The sequence below is a fragment of the Diabrotica virgifera genome, chromosome 7 (genome assembly GCF_917563875.1).
Source record: "Diabrotica virgifera virgifera chromosome 7, PGI_DIABVI_V3a".
NCBI lineage: Eukaryota > Metazoa > Arthropoda > Insecta > Coleoptera > Chrysomelidae > Diabrotica > Diabrotica virgifera.
In genome coordinates, this window is record NC_065449.1 from 199,497,987 (window position 1) to 199,516,264 (window position 18,278).

The 18,278-nt window shown below is 33.1% G+C and overlaps 2 protein-coding genes across 3 annotated transcripts in view; one reads left to right on the forward strand and one right to left on the reverse strand.

Moving 5' to 3' along the window:
- The window catches only part of LOC114327113 (equilibrative nucleoside transporter 4), a 70,011-nt gene extending 61,515 nt beyond the window's left edge, over nt 1-8,496 (reverse strand). Inside the window, exons 1-2 of one of the 2 annotated variants that reach the window (XM_028275615.2) lie at nt 8,272-8,495; nt 1,132-1,375 (exon numbers count right to left, since the gene is read on the reverse strand). In XM_028275615.2, coding sequence (XP_028131416.1) covers nt 1,132-1,307 — 176 coding nt within the window. In that variant the 5' untranslated portion in view covers nt 1,308-1,375; nt 8,272-8,495. Of the gene's footprint in view, nt 1-1,131; nt 1,376-8,271 lie in introns of both variants that reach the window. The other variant, XM_050655329.1, reaches the window with a different exon arrangement.
- Nucleotides 8,497-9,543: 1,047 nt separating this feature from the next.
- LOC114327115 (E3 ubiquitin-protein ligase ZNRF1) overlaps nt 9,544-18,278 on the forward strand; it is a 209,077-nt gene continuing 200,342 nt past the window's right edge. Inside the window, exon 1 of the mRNA XM_028275617.2 lies at nt 9,544-10,304. Within this exon, the coding sequence (XP_028131418.1) occupies nt 9,935-10,304 (370 nt within the window). The 5' untranslated portion in view covers nt 9,544-9,934. The remainder of the gene's footprint in view (nt 10,305-18,278) is intronic.

Consider the following 18,278-nt stretch of genomic DNA (forward strand, 5'->3'; position numbering starts at 1 on the left):
TCATTTTTTCTGACTTATGGTATTGCAAAAAAAGCTCTCTGTGATAAATAATTTGAATTTAAAAAACAATAAAATTTGAAATTTTTGTCACATATTAAGCACCAAAGAACCCTCATTTGAAGAAATTTTCAAAGCTGTACACTATTTTTTACAACAGTGAGTTGTAATAGATGAGTATATCAAACTTTGTAATGAGCCATTTTAAAGCTTTTATCATGCTCTCGAAGATGTTTGTACTAAAAAAACCATAAGTTTCTCTGTTTTTCATTGATTTGAAAAAAAAAATAGGAGAAAAGGCCGTTTTTGACACTAATTATCTATAAATAAAAATGGTCGCCATATCCTACGCAGGAAATAGTTACAATTTGTTCTTATAGGTATTAGGTACCTGTCGAAAAAACGTTTCAGTACCCTGGCTGTTGAAGTGTCATAGAAAAAACCTTATTACCCTGGACTATAATGGCTTAATGTATATTCTAATATTAAAATTAACATAGGAAATCACCGGATAATGAAACGAATCAGGTAAGTAAAAAAGTCGTCCGTTACTTTAGAGAAATTAACATTCAACAATAAAATAATTATACATATCATAAGTACTAATAGGTATGCGTGGGAAATATACTAAAACATAAAAATAACAATAATATTAAAATTAAATAAAAAACTAAAAGTATTGTACTTATATACGACAGTCGGTCATTAATCATCTGAGGCTACGCCTAATTGCCAAAACCGAAATGAAACACTTAGTGCAGTCAAGAGGGTATTTGGCTTCGAATTCCCTGCTCATCAATTTACTTGATATTTACAATTTATGTAGCGAATAGCTCAACAAATAAACATATATCGGCATAGGATAGTCTTTGAATTAGAAGGAAAGTAGAGCTTGTTTCCAAAATTGCATCAAAATCAGATATAAATTGGAGGTAATATCTTATTTTTGCTCTCAAAGACTTGCTTTCGAAAGATTGGAGTATAATTACCAAAAACAAAATGAAACATTTCACCTGTTGTAAACCCTGCGGATGCGCTTTGGTTACACAATACACAATGTTTCGGTTCGTAAGAAAGGTCAAGGGGTTATGAAACATGGAAAAACATTACAAATAAACCATTTTCCACACTTACCTATTATAAGGTAAGAGAAATCCAATGCCTCCACTCATAAACGACAAATAAATGAGGTTGTACTTGTCCACTGGAGGTGACAACTCGTTCAAAACTTCTGCTCTTGTAAAAGCATCGTCCCTTCTATTTTTGCCCAGTTTTTCGTAAACGGGACCATCGGAGTTTTCCTCCTCCATATTGATGTGGAAGTTGTAGGATACGGCTCAATGTTTGTCACTACATTTAGTATGGACACTTCGCGTTACTGCTTGTAAAAAGAAAATTTTAAGTTTTTTTATTCTTGAATAGAGAGATATGCCATCGACTTCTGGGTTCAACGATTCTGTAGTTGCGCATGGGGGCGAGTATTGATTTAGGGATGTGCGCAGGGATGAGGACGACGTTAATATTCGTTTAAAATTTCTTTTCATACCGGGTAAAAAAAACAGTTAATGCAAAAAATGATTGTATATTGATTATTTACCTAAATGAATTTCTGACTGTAATAATTTTATTTAAACTCTAAAGTATGCAATGACAAAAGAAAAATTTGATAATGTGCAAAATATTTTAAGTAAAAATAAATGGGACAAATACCATCATAAGTTGACTTAGGCAAATATGCAAATAAAAAAGTATGAAATATGCGCATAAATATGCAGTATTTTACTCAAAAATATGCATATTTATCTAGAAAATATGCATGCAATAAAAACAATATTTACAATATTTTTTATTTGCAATTTAATTTTTTTTTTCAAATTTACTATAATAGTTGGCTCTAAATTAAGTGGTTCGGAAAATGTCCCAGATAGTACCTACTTGAACCGCTTCAGAAAGAACCTGGTAACCACTGTTTATTTCCATGGTTGCTTTAAATTTTTGGAAAATTTCCTTCCCAATACCTATGTATTAGACGGTATTAGTATTACCAAAGAATATACTCTCTCTATACTAGAAGGTCTATTTTCTTTGGTATTACTCTTAATGTTTTGTCCCAATGATTAAAATTCTTTCATTAAAAATGTAATGTCTAACAATGATAATTTGGAAGATTCAATTCTAATAATTGGGTAATAGTTTTCTAAACAAAGCTACAGTTTGATTTTATGAATGGCACTGAACTGTTTATTTTCGGCATTTTTAAAGCATAATTCAAAATTACAAAGACACTTCTTGTTCACGGTTTATTTTACAACAAAAGTGAAATGGACCGTCAAAATAAAAAATTTTACCTAGAGATATAAACTGGCGGATGTTACATTATAACCTGGCACAAAACGTGCCAAAACTATGTATAATCCGGTATCTTTTATTAGTTACTACAATTCTAATACCAAAAATTTTAATACCAAGAATACCTGAATATAAAAAGATACCTATGTATAATATGTAGTTACAACCAAAATTGCAAATTATATGCACTTTATGCACGTTTATACAGGGTGTCCCGAAAAGATTGGTCATAAATTATATCATAGATTCTGGGGTCAAAAATAGGTTGATTAAACCTGACTTACCTATATACAATAGTGCACACAAAAAAAGTTACAACCCTTTGAAGTTACAAAATGAAAATCGTTTTATTTTCATATATCGAAAACTCTTAGAGATTTTTTATTGAAAATGGACATGTGGCATTCTTAGGGCAGCAACATCTTAACAAAAAATTAAAGTGAAATTTGTGCACCCCATAAAAATTTTATGGGGAGTTTGTTCCGTTAAATCCCCCCAAACTGGTGTGCGTTCCACTTAAATTATTATTGTGGCACCATTAGTTAAACACAATGTTTTTAAAACTTTTTTGCCTCTTAGTACTTTTTCGATAAGCCAGTGTTTATCGAGATATTTTGAATATTTGTCGAATCCACCACATTTTTGTATATGGTTAAGTACGATTATAGAAACCTGGTAATAATCTGAAAATGTATTTATAATTTATATTTTTAGGTATATTTTTAAAAAGAAGCCCCATCTTGATAAAAGGTGACTTATCAAAAAAAAACTAAGAGGCAAAAAAGTTTAAAAACACTGTGTTTAATTAATGGTACCGCAATAATAGTTTAATTGGAACGTACACAAACATTTGGGGGTTTAAAGGAACAAAACCCCCATAAAATTTTTATGTAAACATATTAAAAAATAAGGAGCATCTCGATAAAAACTGGCTTATCGAAAAAATACTAAGAGGCAAAAAAGTTTTAAAAACGTTTTGTTTAACTAATGGTACCACAACAATGAATTAATTTTAACGTACACAAAAGTTTGGGGGGATTTAAGGGAACAAAACCCCGATAAAATTTTTTTAGCGTGGACAAATTTCACTATAATTTTGTTTTAAGATATTCCTGCCATAAGAATGATACATGTCCATTTTCAATCAAATATCTCTAATGGTTTTCGATATATTGAAAAAAAAAATAAATTTCCATTTTGTAACTTCAAAGGGCTGTAACTTTTTTTATGAGCACATTTGTACTAAAGTAAGTTAGGTTCAGTCGAACTATTTTTGACCCCAGAATGTGTGGTATAATTTATGACCAATTTTTTCGGGATACCCTGTATAAATATATGCAAAATTGTAAATTTTTGCATTTTTGCCTAAGTCTAAATAAGCAATAGTAGAAATAGAAAAACTACCATCCAATAAGAAAATGAGGAAAATTTACCACTACACAAGACGCATTACTACATAATTATTTACAAGGCATGCTCGTATTTATTTGCATGGGCCCGAAATAATATTTAGCGTAATCGAGACTCGTATAGCAACCTTGCGGTGAACAGTAATATAATAGGGGAGGAAGGTATGCTAAATTTGCAGTTACTGGAGCATTCTGGGGACCTACTAGGTTGTGAAGATTAAATCCTAAAACCGAAAAAAGTTAAGTTAAGTTTTCCATTTAAAGGCATAGGCGCAAAACGTCGCCTATCAAAATGTTCAATGTGTTTTAAATGTAGATATTCATTTTTTTCGGATCCTCAGAAAACTAATAAATATTTTTGAAAAATTTTAACGCAGAATGAAATATTACATTATTACCGAGGGCCAAAAGTCACTGAAAACTTCTATAATGTTTATTTTAATAAGTTCCAGGGGTGAAAATAAAAGAGAATAAAAATAAAAGAGAGTGATTTAAGTGGCGACTTTCAATTTTTTTAATTTATTTTTACATTTTCAACAATCGTTAATTCTAAAGAATGTTTTGAATAAAAGTTACTTATTTTTACGCAAGGAAACCAAATCTGCAATAAAAAAATGGGGGCTCCTATTTTAAGTTTTTAAAGTAACCTCCACCCAATCTCCGTGGGGGGTCGTGTTTTCTTGTGAAACTTCGTGACTTATGCCCCGCTCCATTTATGCTTAAGGGAAAAGGCGCAAAATGTCGCCTGTCAAAAAATTCAATGTGTTTTAAATGTAATAATTTTTTTCGAATTCTGAAAAAATTAATACATATTTTTAAAAATATAAACGCAGAATGAAAGATTACATTATTACTGAGAGCCGAAATCCCTGAAAACTTCTGTAATGTTTATTTATAAAGTTACATGGGTGAAAATAAAAGAAAAAATTTAGTGTGATTTTTCATTGCTAATATTTCATTCAACAGGAACTTTTTATTTATTCTAAGGAACTTTCGTGCCTCGGTAATAACGTAATCTTTCATTCTGCATTTAAATTTTTCAAAAATACTTATTAGCTTTCTCAGGATTAAAAAAAATGAATACATTTAAACCACATTGAAAATTTTTACAGGCGACGTTTTGCGCCTTTCCCCTTAAGCCGTTTCCTTATGCCCCACTCAAACCGTCAGATTTTTGAAATATACACTGTTCTGCATGTACACTTACCTTAGCTTAATCTGACTATTTCGTGTTTTTCTAAGGATATATTTTTTTGAACCCCCTTAACGAACTCCCCTGTATTAAGATCCAATATATGGTAGGAGTACATTTACAGGGTACAAGGTTTCTCCCCATGTGATTTTCTGACGCGCTCGAGTAACTTCAAAAATCCCCGCTTGGGCTCCCCTACCCCTACCATAAATGTACATCATGTGCACATATACAGTGAGGACGTTTAGGTTGAAATAAATTTATTTTTTCGAGAATGGGCAATAATTTTGGAGAGACATTTCGAAACAGTTCGATTTTTATTTCTAAATTATGATTTTTTGGCATACGTATCATGCTAGTGACGTCATCCATCTGGGCGTGATGACGTAATCGATGATTTTTAAATGAGACTAGGGGTCGTTTCATAGCTCATTTGAAAGGATATTTAATTTTCTATTCAGTAATATTAACATTAACATAATTATTTACACAGGGCGCCCAAAAAAGTTTTTTTAAATTAAATTAATTGAGACAAAAAATAATGTATATGCTGTCTGCCCGTCTGTCCGCCCGACCGCGAATATAACTCCTCCGTCATTATACCAGGTAGAATAACAAATGAGGTGTCGAATGAAAGCTTATAACCCAAGAATGGGTTTAATACATGGTATTAAAGATGAGAAATTTGACCTAGGCTGTCTGTCCATCCGACCGCGAATACAACTCCTCCGTCATTATACCAGGTAGAATGACAAATGAGGTGTCAAATGAAAGCTTAAAATCCAAGGATGGTACTAAAGGTGAGAAATTTTACCTAGGCTTTCTGTCCGTCTGTCAGTCCGACCGCGAATATAATTCCTCCGTCACTATACCAGGTAGAATGACAAATGAGGTGTCGAATGAAAGCTTATATAATCCAGAGATGGTACTTAAGGTGAAAAATTTGACCTAGGACTTCCGGTTTTAAAAATGCGACCATAAGTTCTGTTTTAAAGTCACCGAAATAGTACAGGTGATATACTATTCGACGCGCCTTCGCAAGACGAGAACAAATATATACTTCCGATTTCATGACTGTCTGTCCGTCCGCGACTACAACTCCTCCGTTATTAATATAGATATAATGACAAATGAGGTGTGGAATGAAAGATTATAACCCAAGGATAGTATTAAAGATGAGAAACTACTTCTTATCTTTATCGAGTCAGATAACGAATCATCAACTCAAAATGAGAGATTGGCCTTGAAACACATGACTATCTGCGCACTCGGAACTCGGTACTTGGTGTTCCACGTTATCATAGTAGAACTCCAATACAGGGTGCACCGACACATTTGACTGCACACATATTAATTGAAGCGTATTGAAAAGTTGAGTTTGAATCTTTAATTCCGGTTTTGAAGTCATTTCTGATTAAACAATGATCCAAAGTTAGTAAAATGATTCAAAATTAGTATTAAAATCGTACCTATGTATATCAATCGACGCAAAGTTACACGAAGACTTCAAATATCGACTTCCAGTTCAACTTTCGATTACTTTGGGTGAAAACCTAGGACTTACGAAGTCCAATTAAGTACTTGTTTAAACATTGAATTTAAGCGAAAAGCAATGTTTATTTGTGAAATCAGTTAATCAGTAAAGTTAGGACCGTAAAAGAGGAAAACGATTAAGACAAACTGGACTAGCTCGTTATAATATGATGAAAGGCATTACATCCAAGAAAATGAAGGGGCATGCGAAGAAAAGGAGCATACATTGCTGTAATGTAAGTAGTTGTGCGGAAAGGGGACACGTGCGAAGTTCAAGTAAAAAACATAAATCAAGAAGCTCACCAGCTGGAAATACTATAGAACGTAATAGGCCCTAGGGAGCAAAAATATCGTGAAGATAGTTCACAATAAATGTTCAGGACATGTCAAGGAAACTATGAGTATGAGATGGTCTTTGAAAAAGTTCCGAGTCGCAGCCAGGGCCGGCGATAACGGGCCTGCAAGGGATGCATTGCAGGCGGGCGCCCCGGGGGGCACCAAAATGAACTTTTTCTGCTGGTGCTATACAAAATACTAATGTAAAAGAAACCGAAGGGCGCCTATGCCAGTTTTGCAGGCAAGCGCCTTATACCCTAGCGCCGGTACTGGTCGCAGCTCTGTTCACTTTTGCAGCTAATTCGAACTGTTTTATGTAAGGTATCTGAAGGTAATATCGCCAAGTTAAGGTTTAGAATTTTTTTATTGGATAGTGGGTCATATTAAAAAAGATGTCACAACGTGAGCTATTCAATGAACTACTTGAAATTACGTAGAATGAACTAAAATAATAACTTGCGTATTTTTTACACATTTACTGGACAATTTTAAAAAAAGTCATCTTTGGCGATATTTCCAACCCTCGTTGGCAATATCGCCAACCTATTTTTTCGAATGCAAAATACGGTCTAACAATTGAACAATATACTTCAAAATGATATATTTGTTGAAAAATAACAATAAGTAAGTATTTAAGAACAATAAAATTTTTGTACCATAATCTGGAGTGGTTAGCATATCTGAAAATGAAGTGTCATATATTCCTTCATCTGATGGTTCCATCTCACTTAACTCTATCTATATCATCAGAATCACTGTTGCTTGTCGATGACTCTACGGTAGAGCGCTTGTTAATTTTTCCAACCTTCGACGTATCTGGAGAAGGTTGCCAAGGCAACCTTCTCCAAGTAGGGATGGTAGCGCCAAGGCGTTATTACCATCCATTGGACTTGGCTATATTACTGACATGCACATAAATTGTTTGTAATTTGGTTTTCAAAGATAAGCAAAACTATCTTAAAAATCTGAATGCATCATTTTAGATATTGCTTAGGAAACAAAGTACAAATCACTGAAATCAAATAATATTACTCATCAATAACGCCGCTCCAATCTAATAAACACAAAAGATGTAGTAGCTATTTACATAACAAGGGAGGAAAGTGCTACTTTTCCTCCCGAGAATGAAGTTTACTGCCCGACGCGTAGCGGAGGGCAGTAATCATTCAAGGGAGGAAAAGGCACTTTACTCCCATGTTATACATATGGTTTTTCCGCCTTCCTTAAATAACAAGTAATTTTTTCATTTTTACTTAATTTATTTATGTAACTAACCAACAAAATTTTATTAGAACTAAAACTAACAAGTAGGTACAATATAACTGTCAACTGTCAAATATAAGTCAAATTATTAATGTAAACATTGTTAAATCAAAATAACAATTTACTGTTTTTTATCATTCTGCAAAATACAGGGTGTTTTATAAATAAACGTTAAAATGTATAGATACTTACGTATAATAGAAATTAGATATTGTACAGGGCGTCAATAAGTTATATTTCATAAATGAAACACCATGACGTCACTTTTACTTTTCCTGCCTAGGGAGGAAAAGTACAACTTTGCTCCCTACAATCAGGTCCGGAAAAGTATACTTTCGGTAGAGGTAGGTGGAAAAATTATAAACGGTACTCTATCTACAGTAAAACACTGATACTCAAGTGTCCTAAACACCGCTGGCGAATCTAAGGTCATCGCAAATATGATCACGTGATCACGTGAGGAACATATCCATGTTACCATTGATTATTTAGCAAACGTACTTTCTGAGAAATCACGAGTTGGCGATATTACCAAGCTGGCGTTATTACCTGCACATACCTTAGTTGTTGTATGAGGATTTTCCGTCGAAAGTTGGAACCTTAACACGAATGGAACGTCCACTCCCTTCAAATATCGGCCATGGCTCCAAGTTGCATTTGGGCTCATTGTCTTTCACCTTTTCTTCAAACGCAGTAAACTTGGTTTTTAACAACAATGTCTTGTCGTTGTCGTTGAAGTCAGAGGTGACCTTAGAGATTTCTGATGAGGTGTAAGCAGAAACTTTGCTTTCCTGAGATGTGATATCACGAGAGACTTTGTTGAGACTTTGGAGTGGAGATGTCACCAGAAACCTTGTTTTCTATATCACCGGAACTTTGGCCACATCGCAAGAAACTTTCGAAATTGACGAAATCAAAGCAGCATGCTTGTCCTCAAATATAAAAGTTTCTGCAGTAATGCCTAATGCCATCTTCTTGTAGGGCGTTCTTCAGACGTTGACGTTGGACTAAATCAGCCTTTTTTCCAACAGAATTCAGTACCCGGTCTTCCAGTTCCAACTCCTTTCGTAAGTAATATCAAATAGATAGTGGCCAGTAATTTTTAGGCTTTTAGTAATTTTAGTAAATTTATTTATCGCATATTTTGGAATAAGTAGTACTTTTTATCTAATCTTTGCTTTTTTCTCCATGTATTATTATTATTTTTACTCAAATTTTTGTAACCATTTTGCCATCTATTGATGAATATGAACAGTTGTAACTAACCGTAAAGAAATCCGTAACATTATTTCAATCTTACACCAATAGATGGCGCAGCTTCATTTAAATATAGATATTTAAAAACTTGAAAATAATAGTTATATAAAATAAACATTTATATAATCTAAAAATAAAACGTTTATTTAGATTACATGCTGCTAACATAGTTTTTGTTCAGACTTTACCGAAGCAAATTAGTTTTTTGAGTGTGATTCTAAATTTTTAAGGTATAGTCTAAATGTCAAAGTCACAATTGTCATTGTCATTGTCAATCATATTGCAAATTTGATAGCAATTTAGGCAAGATGTTTTGCAATGCTTTTCTTTATCGCGTTCGAGTTTAAAAACAATAATATCAATAAACTGTGAATAAGTGAAGGTTATTAGTAAACTCTAGTTGTATATTGTTCAAAATTAAGCATTGTCGTTCCGTATATATTATATCATTCGGCTTAAGTGAAAACAATTCGAGATGACGTCTGTCAAATCGGATGAAAATGAGTGTAATTTATGACATGTGTATGACTTCAAAAATTAATATGTAATTTAATAAACCCTTTACAACATTGTGATAACAATACAAAAGTAGCAAGTCATGGGCGCTAAACCAAGCACCGCAAACGGCACCCAAAGCCCCCGCACAAGGGCTTTTTCAACAAGTAGCAGTTCTGAAGTGGTCGCAGCGCCCGGTTTTCGGTTCATGCGAGCCCTAGGAAATGAATTGTCTAACGACAGACAACGAGCTCGATCTCTCTCCAGTGTTCCGGATTTGCATGCCAGTCATGAGACTCTTTCAATGCCTACAAATGGGGCTAGCTTTGACGTTTCTACCGGAGCTAGCCCCGAGACTGATAGCAGCTCTGCGGAAGAGGCTGGTAGTGTTTTAGGGTCAGCAGCTGCTAATTTAGCTTTAGGAAGGGTCTATGCCGCTCATTCTTTGCCTTCACACATTTGGTCTCTGAATGGTAAGTAATCGATTTGATTCTTTAACTCAGACGAACTAACAACAACATTTTGTCAACTGCTGGTTCTTTATTAGGCTAAGACATGTCTTAAGTGAAATGTCTTTGGTCAAATGCACAAAATCACATTATTATTTTATTATTATTTATTGGGATGCCCTTCACCCATCCTTCAAGAGCTCTTCTCATAATATGCTCCCCATATAAAATAAATAATTGTGAAGACAGTATACAAACATCCTTGTCTGACGCCTTGTTCTGGATGTAATATATTTTGAAAGTGTATCAAGCACTCATGACATACAGAACCGAAACTTGGGCTTTTAACAACAGCATAGTCCACAAACTCCAAGCGACTCAGAGAGCTATGGAACGGAGAATGCTCAACATTAAGCTCAGTGATCACAAATCCAATGAAGAGATAAGAAGGCGATCAAAAGTAACAGATATGATCCAGAAGGTTGCCATGTTAAAATGGAACTGGGCAGGACACATAAGAAGAATGGAAGACAACCGTTGGACAAAGCAAATTCTCGAGTGGCGACCAAGGGCAAGCAAAAGAAGTAGAGGCAGACCTCAAACAAGATGGACTGATGACATCAAGCGAATAGCTGGCCATGAATGGATGCAAAAAACAGCAAACAGATATGAATGGACACACCTAGGGGAGGCCTACTTCCGACGATGGATGGAATAGCTGTTGATGATGATGATGATCAAGCACTCTAACTGTTACAGTAGTGTGATTGTATAGTTCAGTTATTAGCAAAATCAAGTGTTGTGGTAGGCCAGGAGCACTAAACCAAGCACCGCCAATGACACTCAGGGTCCCAGCACAACAGCCTTTTTAACAAGTAACAGTTCTGAAGTAGTCGCAGTTCCTGGTTTACGGTTCATACGAGCCCTAGGAAATGAATTGTCTAATGTCAGACAACGAGCTCAAGCTCTTTCCAGTGTTCTGGATTTGCATGCCAGTCATGAGACTCTTTCAATGCCTACAAATGGGGCTAGCTTTGACTTTTCTACTGGATCTAGACTCGAGACTGACTGATAGCAGTTCTGCAGAAGAGGCTGGTAGTGTTTTAGGGTCAACAGCAGCTAATTTAGCTTTAGGAAGGGTCTATGCCTCTATGCCGCTCATTCTTTGCTTCACACATTTGGTCTTTGAATGGTATGTGTAACGATTTGAAATGAAATCTTCAACTCATAAGAACTACAGCTCCAGGAGCAAACCATGGACGGTGGGAGAAAACTTTTTCTGCGTGAAGATTAGATGGGTGTACTACCAACAAAAGCATTTTTTACCAGCCATGGTTCGCTGTGGGAGCTGTAACAACAATTCTTTGTAAACTGCTGGTTTTTTTATTAGGCTATGGCATGTCTAAAGTGAAATATCTGGTCAAATGCACAAAATCACGTTATTATTTTATTTAGGTATTTATTGGGATACCCTTTTCCCATGCTTCCAGTGCTGTTCTGATAATATGCTCCCCATATATATTAAATAAATATGAAGACAGTATATATCCTTGGCTGGCACCTTGTTCTGGATATAATATGTTGAGTGTATCGAGCACCAGATTTTCGAATATGTAAAAAGATTTTTTCTACGGACAATATTTTTAAAGTTATTCTAAATGTTTATAAACTACAATTTCAAAAATTTGGCATCGGAATTTTTAACTATAATAAATATTTTTTATCTTTTTTTTAATACATTTTGATAGTATCGCTCTTCTACTTTTATTTGGCATACCGTAATTTCGGGTGACTTTGGCCCGCCAGGGTGACTTTGGCTCATTTTGGGAAAAATATATTTTAGCAACTAGGGCAATTGTACAATAAATTATCAAGTAAATTTCATTATACCGCACCATCAGTACCATATGAACTGTTTGAAAATTTTAATAAATTATGCTAATACTTGTTATGTTACGAAAAAAACGAATTTCTAAAATTTGGTCATTCCACATAAGATTTTTTGACTGCAAAAATTGGTTGGCAACCAATAATACTTCCAAGAGTAAGATTAATTGCATAGTGGCATATTGAAAATCTGTGAATTCTTAACCTCCGTGCATCGTTATTTCAGTCTAAACATAGACAGTAAGACGGTCGGATATTATTTTGCAAGGTGCTACAAAATTTAACGGTTTTCGGGTGACTTTGTCCCAGTTTGTTGATTGTTGGATTTTGGTCATTGGTTGCTTCTATATTAAATTAAAGTAAGTAAATGCTGATTTTAAATTTGCTTTTAGCCTTGTAACAACTGCAGGGTTTATTAACTTGCAGATACTTCGTCTAATTCTTCATTTAGTGAGAGCTATAGGGATAATGAAGATCTACATAAGCTTTCCATTGGAGTTGGAGACTTCGTAATTGTATCTGACTACTTTGACAGCTTTCCAGGAAAATTCGATGGATTTGTAAGAGGTAGTAATAACTGTTACGGTTGGGTGCAAGTAATGGTACTGGGTGAAAGAAGTTTATGGCAATGGCCCGAAGTCTCCGTAAGAAAATCCTACCACTTGGCTAATGTTGATTTCACTGAGCCATTGGAACTTGTAGATAACCGATATTTCTTTCCAGATTTAAAAAAAAGCTTGTAAATCGTTTTATTGTTCATTTTTTGTTAAGAAATAATGTTTTTTGTTAACCTAGGGTCCTATGTAAAGTTTCATGTTAGTTTTAGTTTTTCGTTGTTTGAAATTTAAATAAATTTTTTTCACCTAACAAAATGTTTGTTTCTGATTCATCTGGTAGGGTCACTTTAGCCCGAACAATAATAATCACAGAGAATAAATATAAAATGTAGCTTGAGACAAAGTCACCCGACACTAGCGGGTGACTTTGCACACCATATTTTTATTTTTTTTATAATACAGGAAGCGCTTTTTTTGTGTTTTCGTGTAATTTTTCCAAAAGAGTAGTTATAGACTCAAATACACATAAATAAAGAAACATACTTTTATGTATTCAAAAAACTGAAATCTACATTTAAACTTCGAAAGTGAGTCAAAGTCACCCGAAATTACGGTACGCAGAATTGCCCTATCTTCATTCTTGTCTCTTTTATGGTATTGCAAAACAAGGGTCTCTAGGATAAACAAAGAGAATACCTAACTTTTAAACTAGTCAATGGATGGGCCTATACTTTTAAGTGTTTAACCCCGGAGCAGTCGCGCCGTTAGAAAAAATCTAGCATTCTATCCTTTTCCATGATAACTTGATGAAAAATTTTGCAACATAACTTTCCACTCGTAGGTGCCTCGAGGAAGATTGTAGTAAGTAATGCGTGGGAATTTTTTTTATTATTTTTTTGTGGAGTTTATGGCTTTGGTGAGAACCAATTAGCTTTAAAATTGTTAGAAATAGATATTTTTAACAAAACAAGTAAATAAAAATATTGTAAAATAGAAATTTGTTTTAAATTTGTATTTAAATTCGTATGGTGAGATTTTTTCTCTACGCGTGACTGCTTAAGTGACAGAAGTGAATGCGACTGCTCCCGGGTTAAAGTACCCCAGTAACCCACTTTGGGTAAAACATTAAACTTCTACGTTAGTTTTAATAAAAGTTATTAACAAATAACAATTTTCGCTTATTTTGCAGTTTGTGAAGCAACAAATTGACTTTTTAACTTTTTAAAATCAGAATTTTGAAGCCTTTTCAATGTTCTGAAAAAGCAAATTTTATAATTTTATGTCAATTTAGCTTTTTAATGGGGTGCAAAAAATCTAAAAAATCGCGTTTTTGCAGTAAACTGTTAATAAATAAAAAATAGGTTTTCTTTCTATAGGTCTACCAAAAAAAGTTATCAGAATACCTGGATTATTCAGTGTTCTGAACATGGTCTATTTTTGCATATTTTCCTGAAGTAAATGGCAAGTATGTGCCAAACAAAAATGTTCCGTTCCTATAACAGGGATAATCTAATGACCAATCACTCGTGGCTAGTAGAAATAAATGTACCATATACCTATACATAATAACAGTACATACTTGTATGTACTATGTATGTGCATACATACGTATATGTATACTTATGTTTTTTTTTCTTTTTACAAAAATTTTATGAGAGTTTCGAAGGTCCCATAAACAAAATTTAACAGTAAATGAATTAGTGAGAAGAGGAGCCAAAATTTGAAGACAGATGAGCGAAAATATTTGATTCCTTTTTGTAAACTTTAAGCTAAATTAATGTAGTTTAATATAATCAAAATTTAACCCTCACGCACAAGTTGTAGTCCTTGTGACAAACAACTTCAGTGAGAAACTGGGTTTATTTATAATGTTATTATTTGCTACAAATAAACTCTATTATTATTATTATTATTATTATTATCAACAATACAGTAGTGTAACTCTTATTTATTTTATTCATAAACCAAATTACATTATCTGTGCAGGCATACACGAAGTATGAAATGTACGCAGTATACATATTTTCTTATTAAAATAAAGTGCTCGTCAAAAGTTAGGGATATAGAAAATTATGTTCATTTTCATAGTTGATTTTTTCGTGAACAGATTAACAGATTACGCTAATTTTTTTTATTATTTTTGATTTTTCTATAGTATTTACACAGTTGTGCAAAGGTTAACTGAAATTTCTTGTTTTGTAGTTATACCGGGTGGAAGAAAAGAAATGTTTTTCTTATGTTAAGTTTGAGACACCCTGTAACGAGGAACAGGTACAAATGCGAGCATACATTAGAATCGTATTGTAGTCTTATGTTTTGTGAACATTTTGATTTTTGAATGTCCTTGATATCTTTAGAAACAAAAAAATAGACGGTTTTGTAATTTAACATATGTTTTAACCAAAACAAAAGTTTGAGACACCTTGTAGGGAGGAAAAGGCTCAAAGATGGGTATACATCGATATTATGTTGTAGGCTCATATTTTGCGAATATTTAATTTTTTTAATTTCTCTGATATCTTTAATAACAATAAAACTAGACGGCTTTAATGTGTTTTAACTGACTACATGCGATACGTGAGGAAGCCATGTCTTATCATACCACTAAGATGAAAATTATTTTCTACATATAGTGCTTTTTCTACATATAGTGAATTAGAGTGTTTAAAGAAAAAAAATCTGTGTAATCTACCTCTCGCTATTTAAAGAGCCTCACATAGACACGAAATCCGTACTTATTCTCAAGGAAATTCCACCCCAAAACGTCACAGAGCCTCCATTAAACAATCTCCTCTCTCTTATGTTGCGCTGTGCATACCACTTACCTGGTCGACAAATAACTCTTATAGGTGTCAAATCAGAACTGTTTACCTTATGTGCCTTTCTGTTTTTATTTAAAGTTTTGTTAACTGATATTTTTTTGTTAATTTAGTTTTGTTTCAGTTAAAACGCATGCTAAAGAGTAAAACCACCTATCTTCTTTGTTTCTAAAGATATCAGGTACGTTCAAAAAACAAAATGTTCACAAAATACAAGACTAACATTTGTAGGTACCTCGTTTTCCCTACAGGGTGCCACAAAGTTAACATAAGAAAAACATTTCTTTTATTCCACCCGGTATAAGTACAAAAGAGAAGTTTGAGTAAATCTTTGCACAACTTTGTAAATACTAAAGAATAATCTAAAATAATAAAAATAAAATTAGCGGAATCCCTTAATCGGTTCACGAAAAAATCAACTATGAAAATGAGTATAATTTTCTATATCCCTAACTTTTGACGAGCAGTTTACATAGAACAGAATTACTTATTTTTCCACTAAATAAATATATAAAAAATAAATAAAAATCACTCTGAGCCTACAGAACAGGAAATTTCCGCACTGCTTTAATAAGTTTTTTGACCTTTGAACTAGTACCACATAAATCTTAGTCCCGAGATTCTGTTCCATGTGATTATAATTTGATTCCAAACCTGAAATAATTCTTGGTGGTAATACATTTTCTTCAAGTTCAAGATAATCTTTGCATTGCCTAAATAGCTATTTCAAGCACTCAAATTGAACACATTGCTTATTTGGAATGTCATGAAATACATGTTAGCTAATAGGAGACTATAATATTATTGGAAAATTAGTTTTTTTTTTGTTAAAAAAAACAGGATATTATTTATCAAAAAATCATGGTATAGTGTTATATTTTTGAGCACTATAGTACCTACATCTGGCTACAACACAAGATAAATTATTCTAAATGCTTAATTCCCCAACATTTTTAATATAGAAATTTATTCATTATTTATTAAAATACACAACCTATATATTCTGAAAGTGGGAAGTGTATTTGAAGTTGTTTCAACTGAGAAATATATTTAGCAGTAACACATTGAATTATTTGCTTTTGCAGTTCCTTGCAGTTAAGCAAACAAACTAAATGTAATAGCGTTTACATTGAGAAATGTAATTCAAACTCTACATAATTTTGCCTACATAATGCAAGACAGTTGAGTCATAGCTGAAAAAGTAGCATTTTTCTGCTGTGTTAAGTTTTAAAATATATACCTACTTACTATAATTAAGTAATTTAAAAAATTGGATTTATTATACTTATGTATGCTTCACAGTAAATTTAATCAGCATGAACTATATTTGCTTGTTTTAAATAAAGATGTATGACATGTTATTATGTTTTGTTGATTATCAGAAAGCTTTGATAAATAATATTTTTGCTACAACAACTACAGCAAGTACACAGAGGGTCTACGATTAAGAAAGCTAAGAGACTACGTATTTAACACGCTATTATACAGTGTAGAGGCCTGGACTCTTAAACAGAACAACATAAAAAGTATTGAAAGTTTCGAGATGTGGTGCTACCATCGAATGCTGAAGATAAGTTGGGTTGAAAGAGTCGTTTGTTAACGATAAAATGAACAAAACTCGAATATCTGGGTCACCTGATGAGAGGATATAAAACCGAATTACTTCAAAATATAATGCAAGGAAAAATAGAAGCAAAACGGAATCCAGGCCGTAGAAGAATGTCTTGGTTGCGGGATTTGAGAGAGTGGTTTGGCTGCACCACCTAATGAACTTTTTAGGTCAGCTGTAAACAAGGTCAGGATAGTCTTGATGATTTCCAATCTCCGATAGGAGTGGCATAAGAAGAAGAAGAAGAATATAACCCAACCATCTGAGTCTTAAGCAAAATTTATAAATACAAATTAAATTTCTTGTTTTACCTAAAGAACTCTGTAGAACCCAGAAGAAAGAAAACGAGAATATCTTTTCTTATTTAATATATATGTAGTTAGTTCATCTGAATAAAGTTTAAATAAATAAAAAGGAACAGTACAAGTATATAAAGTGTCTTTGCCTGGTATTCAGATTATTTAAAAATTAATAGTACAAAAGTTTCCACAATACTCTTAATATTTATTACTTTTTCCATGAATTGAATAATTTGGATGAACGTTTATCAATTATTAAACAAAACGAATGTTTTGTAAATAATAATTTATCTACTGAGTACTTTGTACCTGTTTAAATATTAATTAGATTAAGATCGTCTGAGACTTATTAGAATTGTGAGACATATATTTGTATTTCAAATAATACTGGAAATATTCTTCCTAAAATTTTATTTAATGTAATATTATCGTTGGAATGAGTAGAAATGTTAACATTTGCTTAACGGTATTATTTATTTAAATTTACACAATAGCCAAATTATCCTAGTATCATAATAAGTGGTACCTTTTTTCTTCTCTACACTGGTTGTACTGCATCCAATTGACTTGTACATCTCTGGATTTTAGTAGATCTGTTAGATATGAATTTTTCGTCTACATCCGATGCATCATTGATTCAACTGGTATAATCAGGGCGTTTATATCAAAGCAACATCGATTTTTCAACAACACTCACACAACAATTCTGTTAACAATTGTCAACATACAACAGTAAGTTCACAAATAAACACATAAGGCTCGTGACTGCGGTCCTTTCTCTCTGCTCTTTCCTTTATAATTTTATTTGTAGACTCAGACCTGTCAGT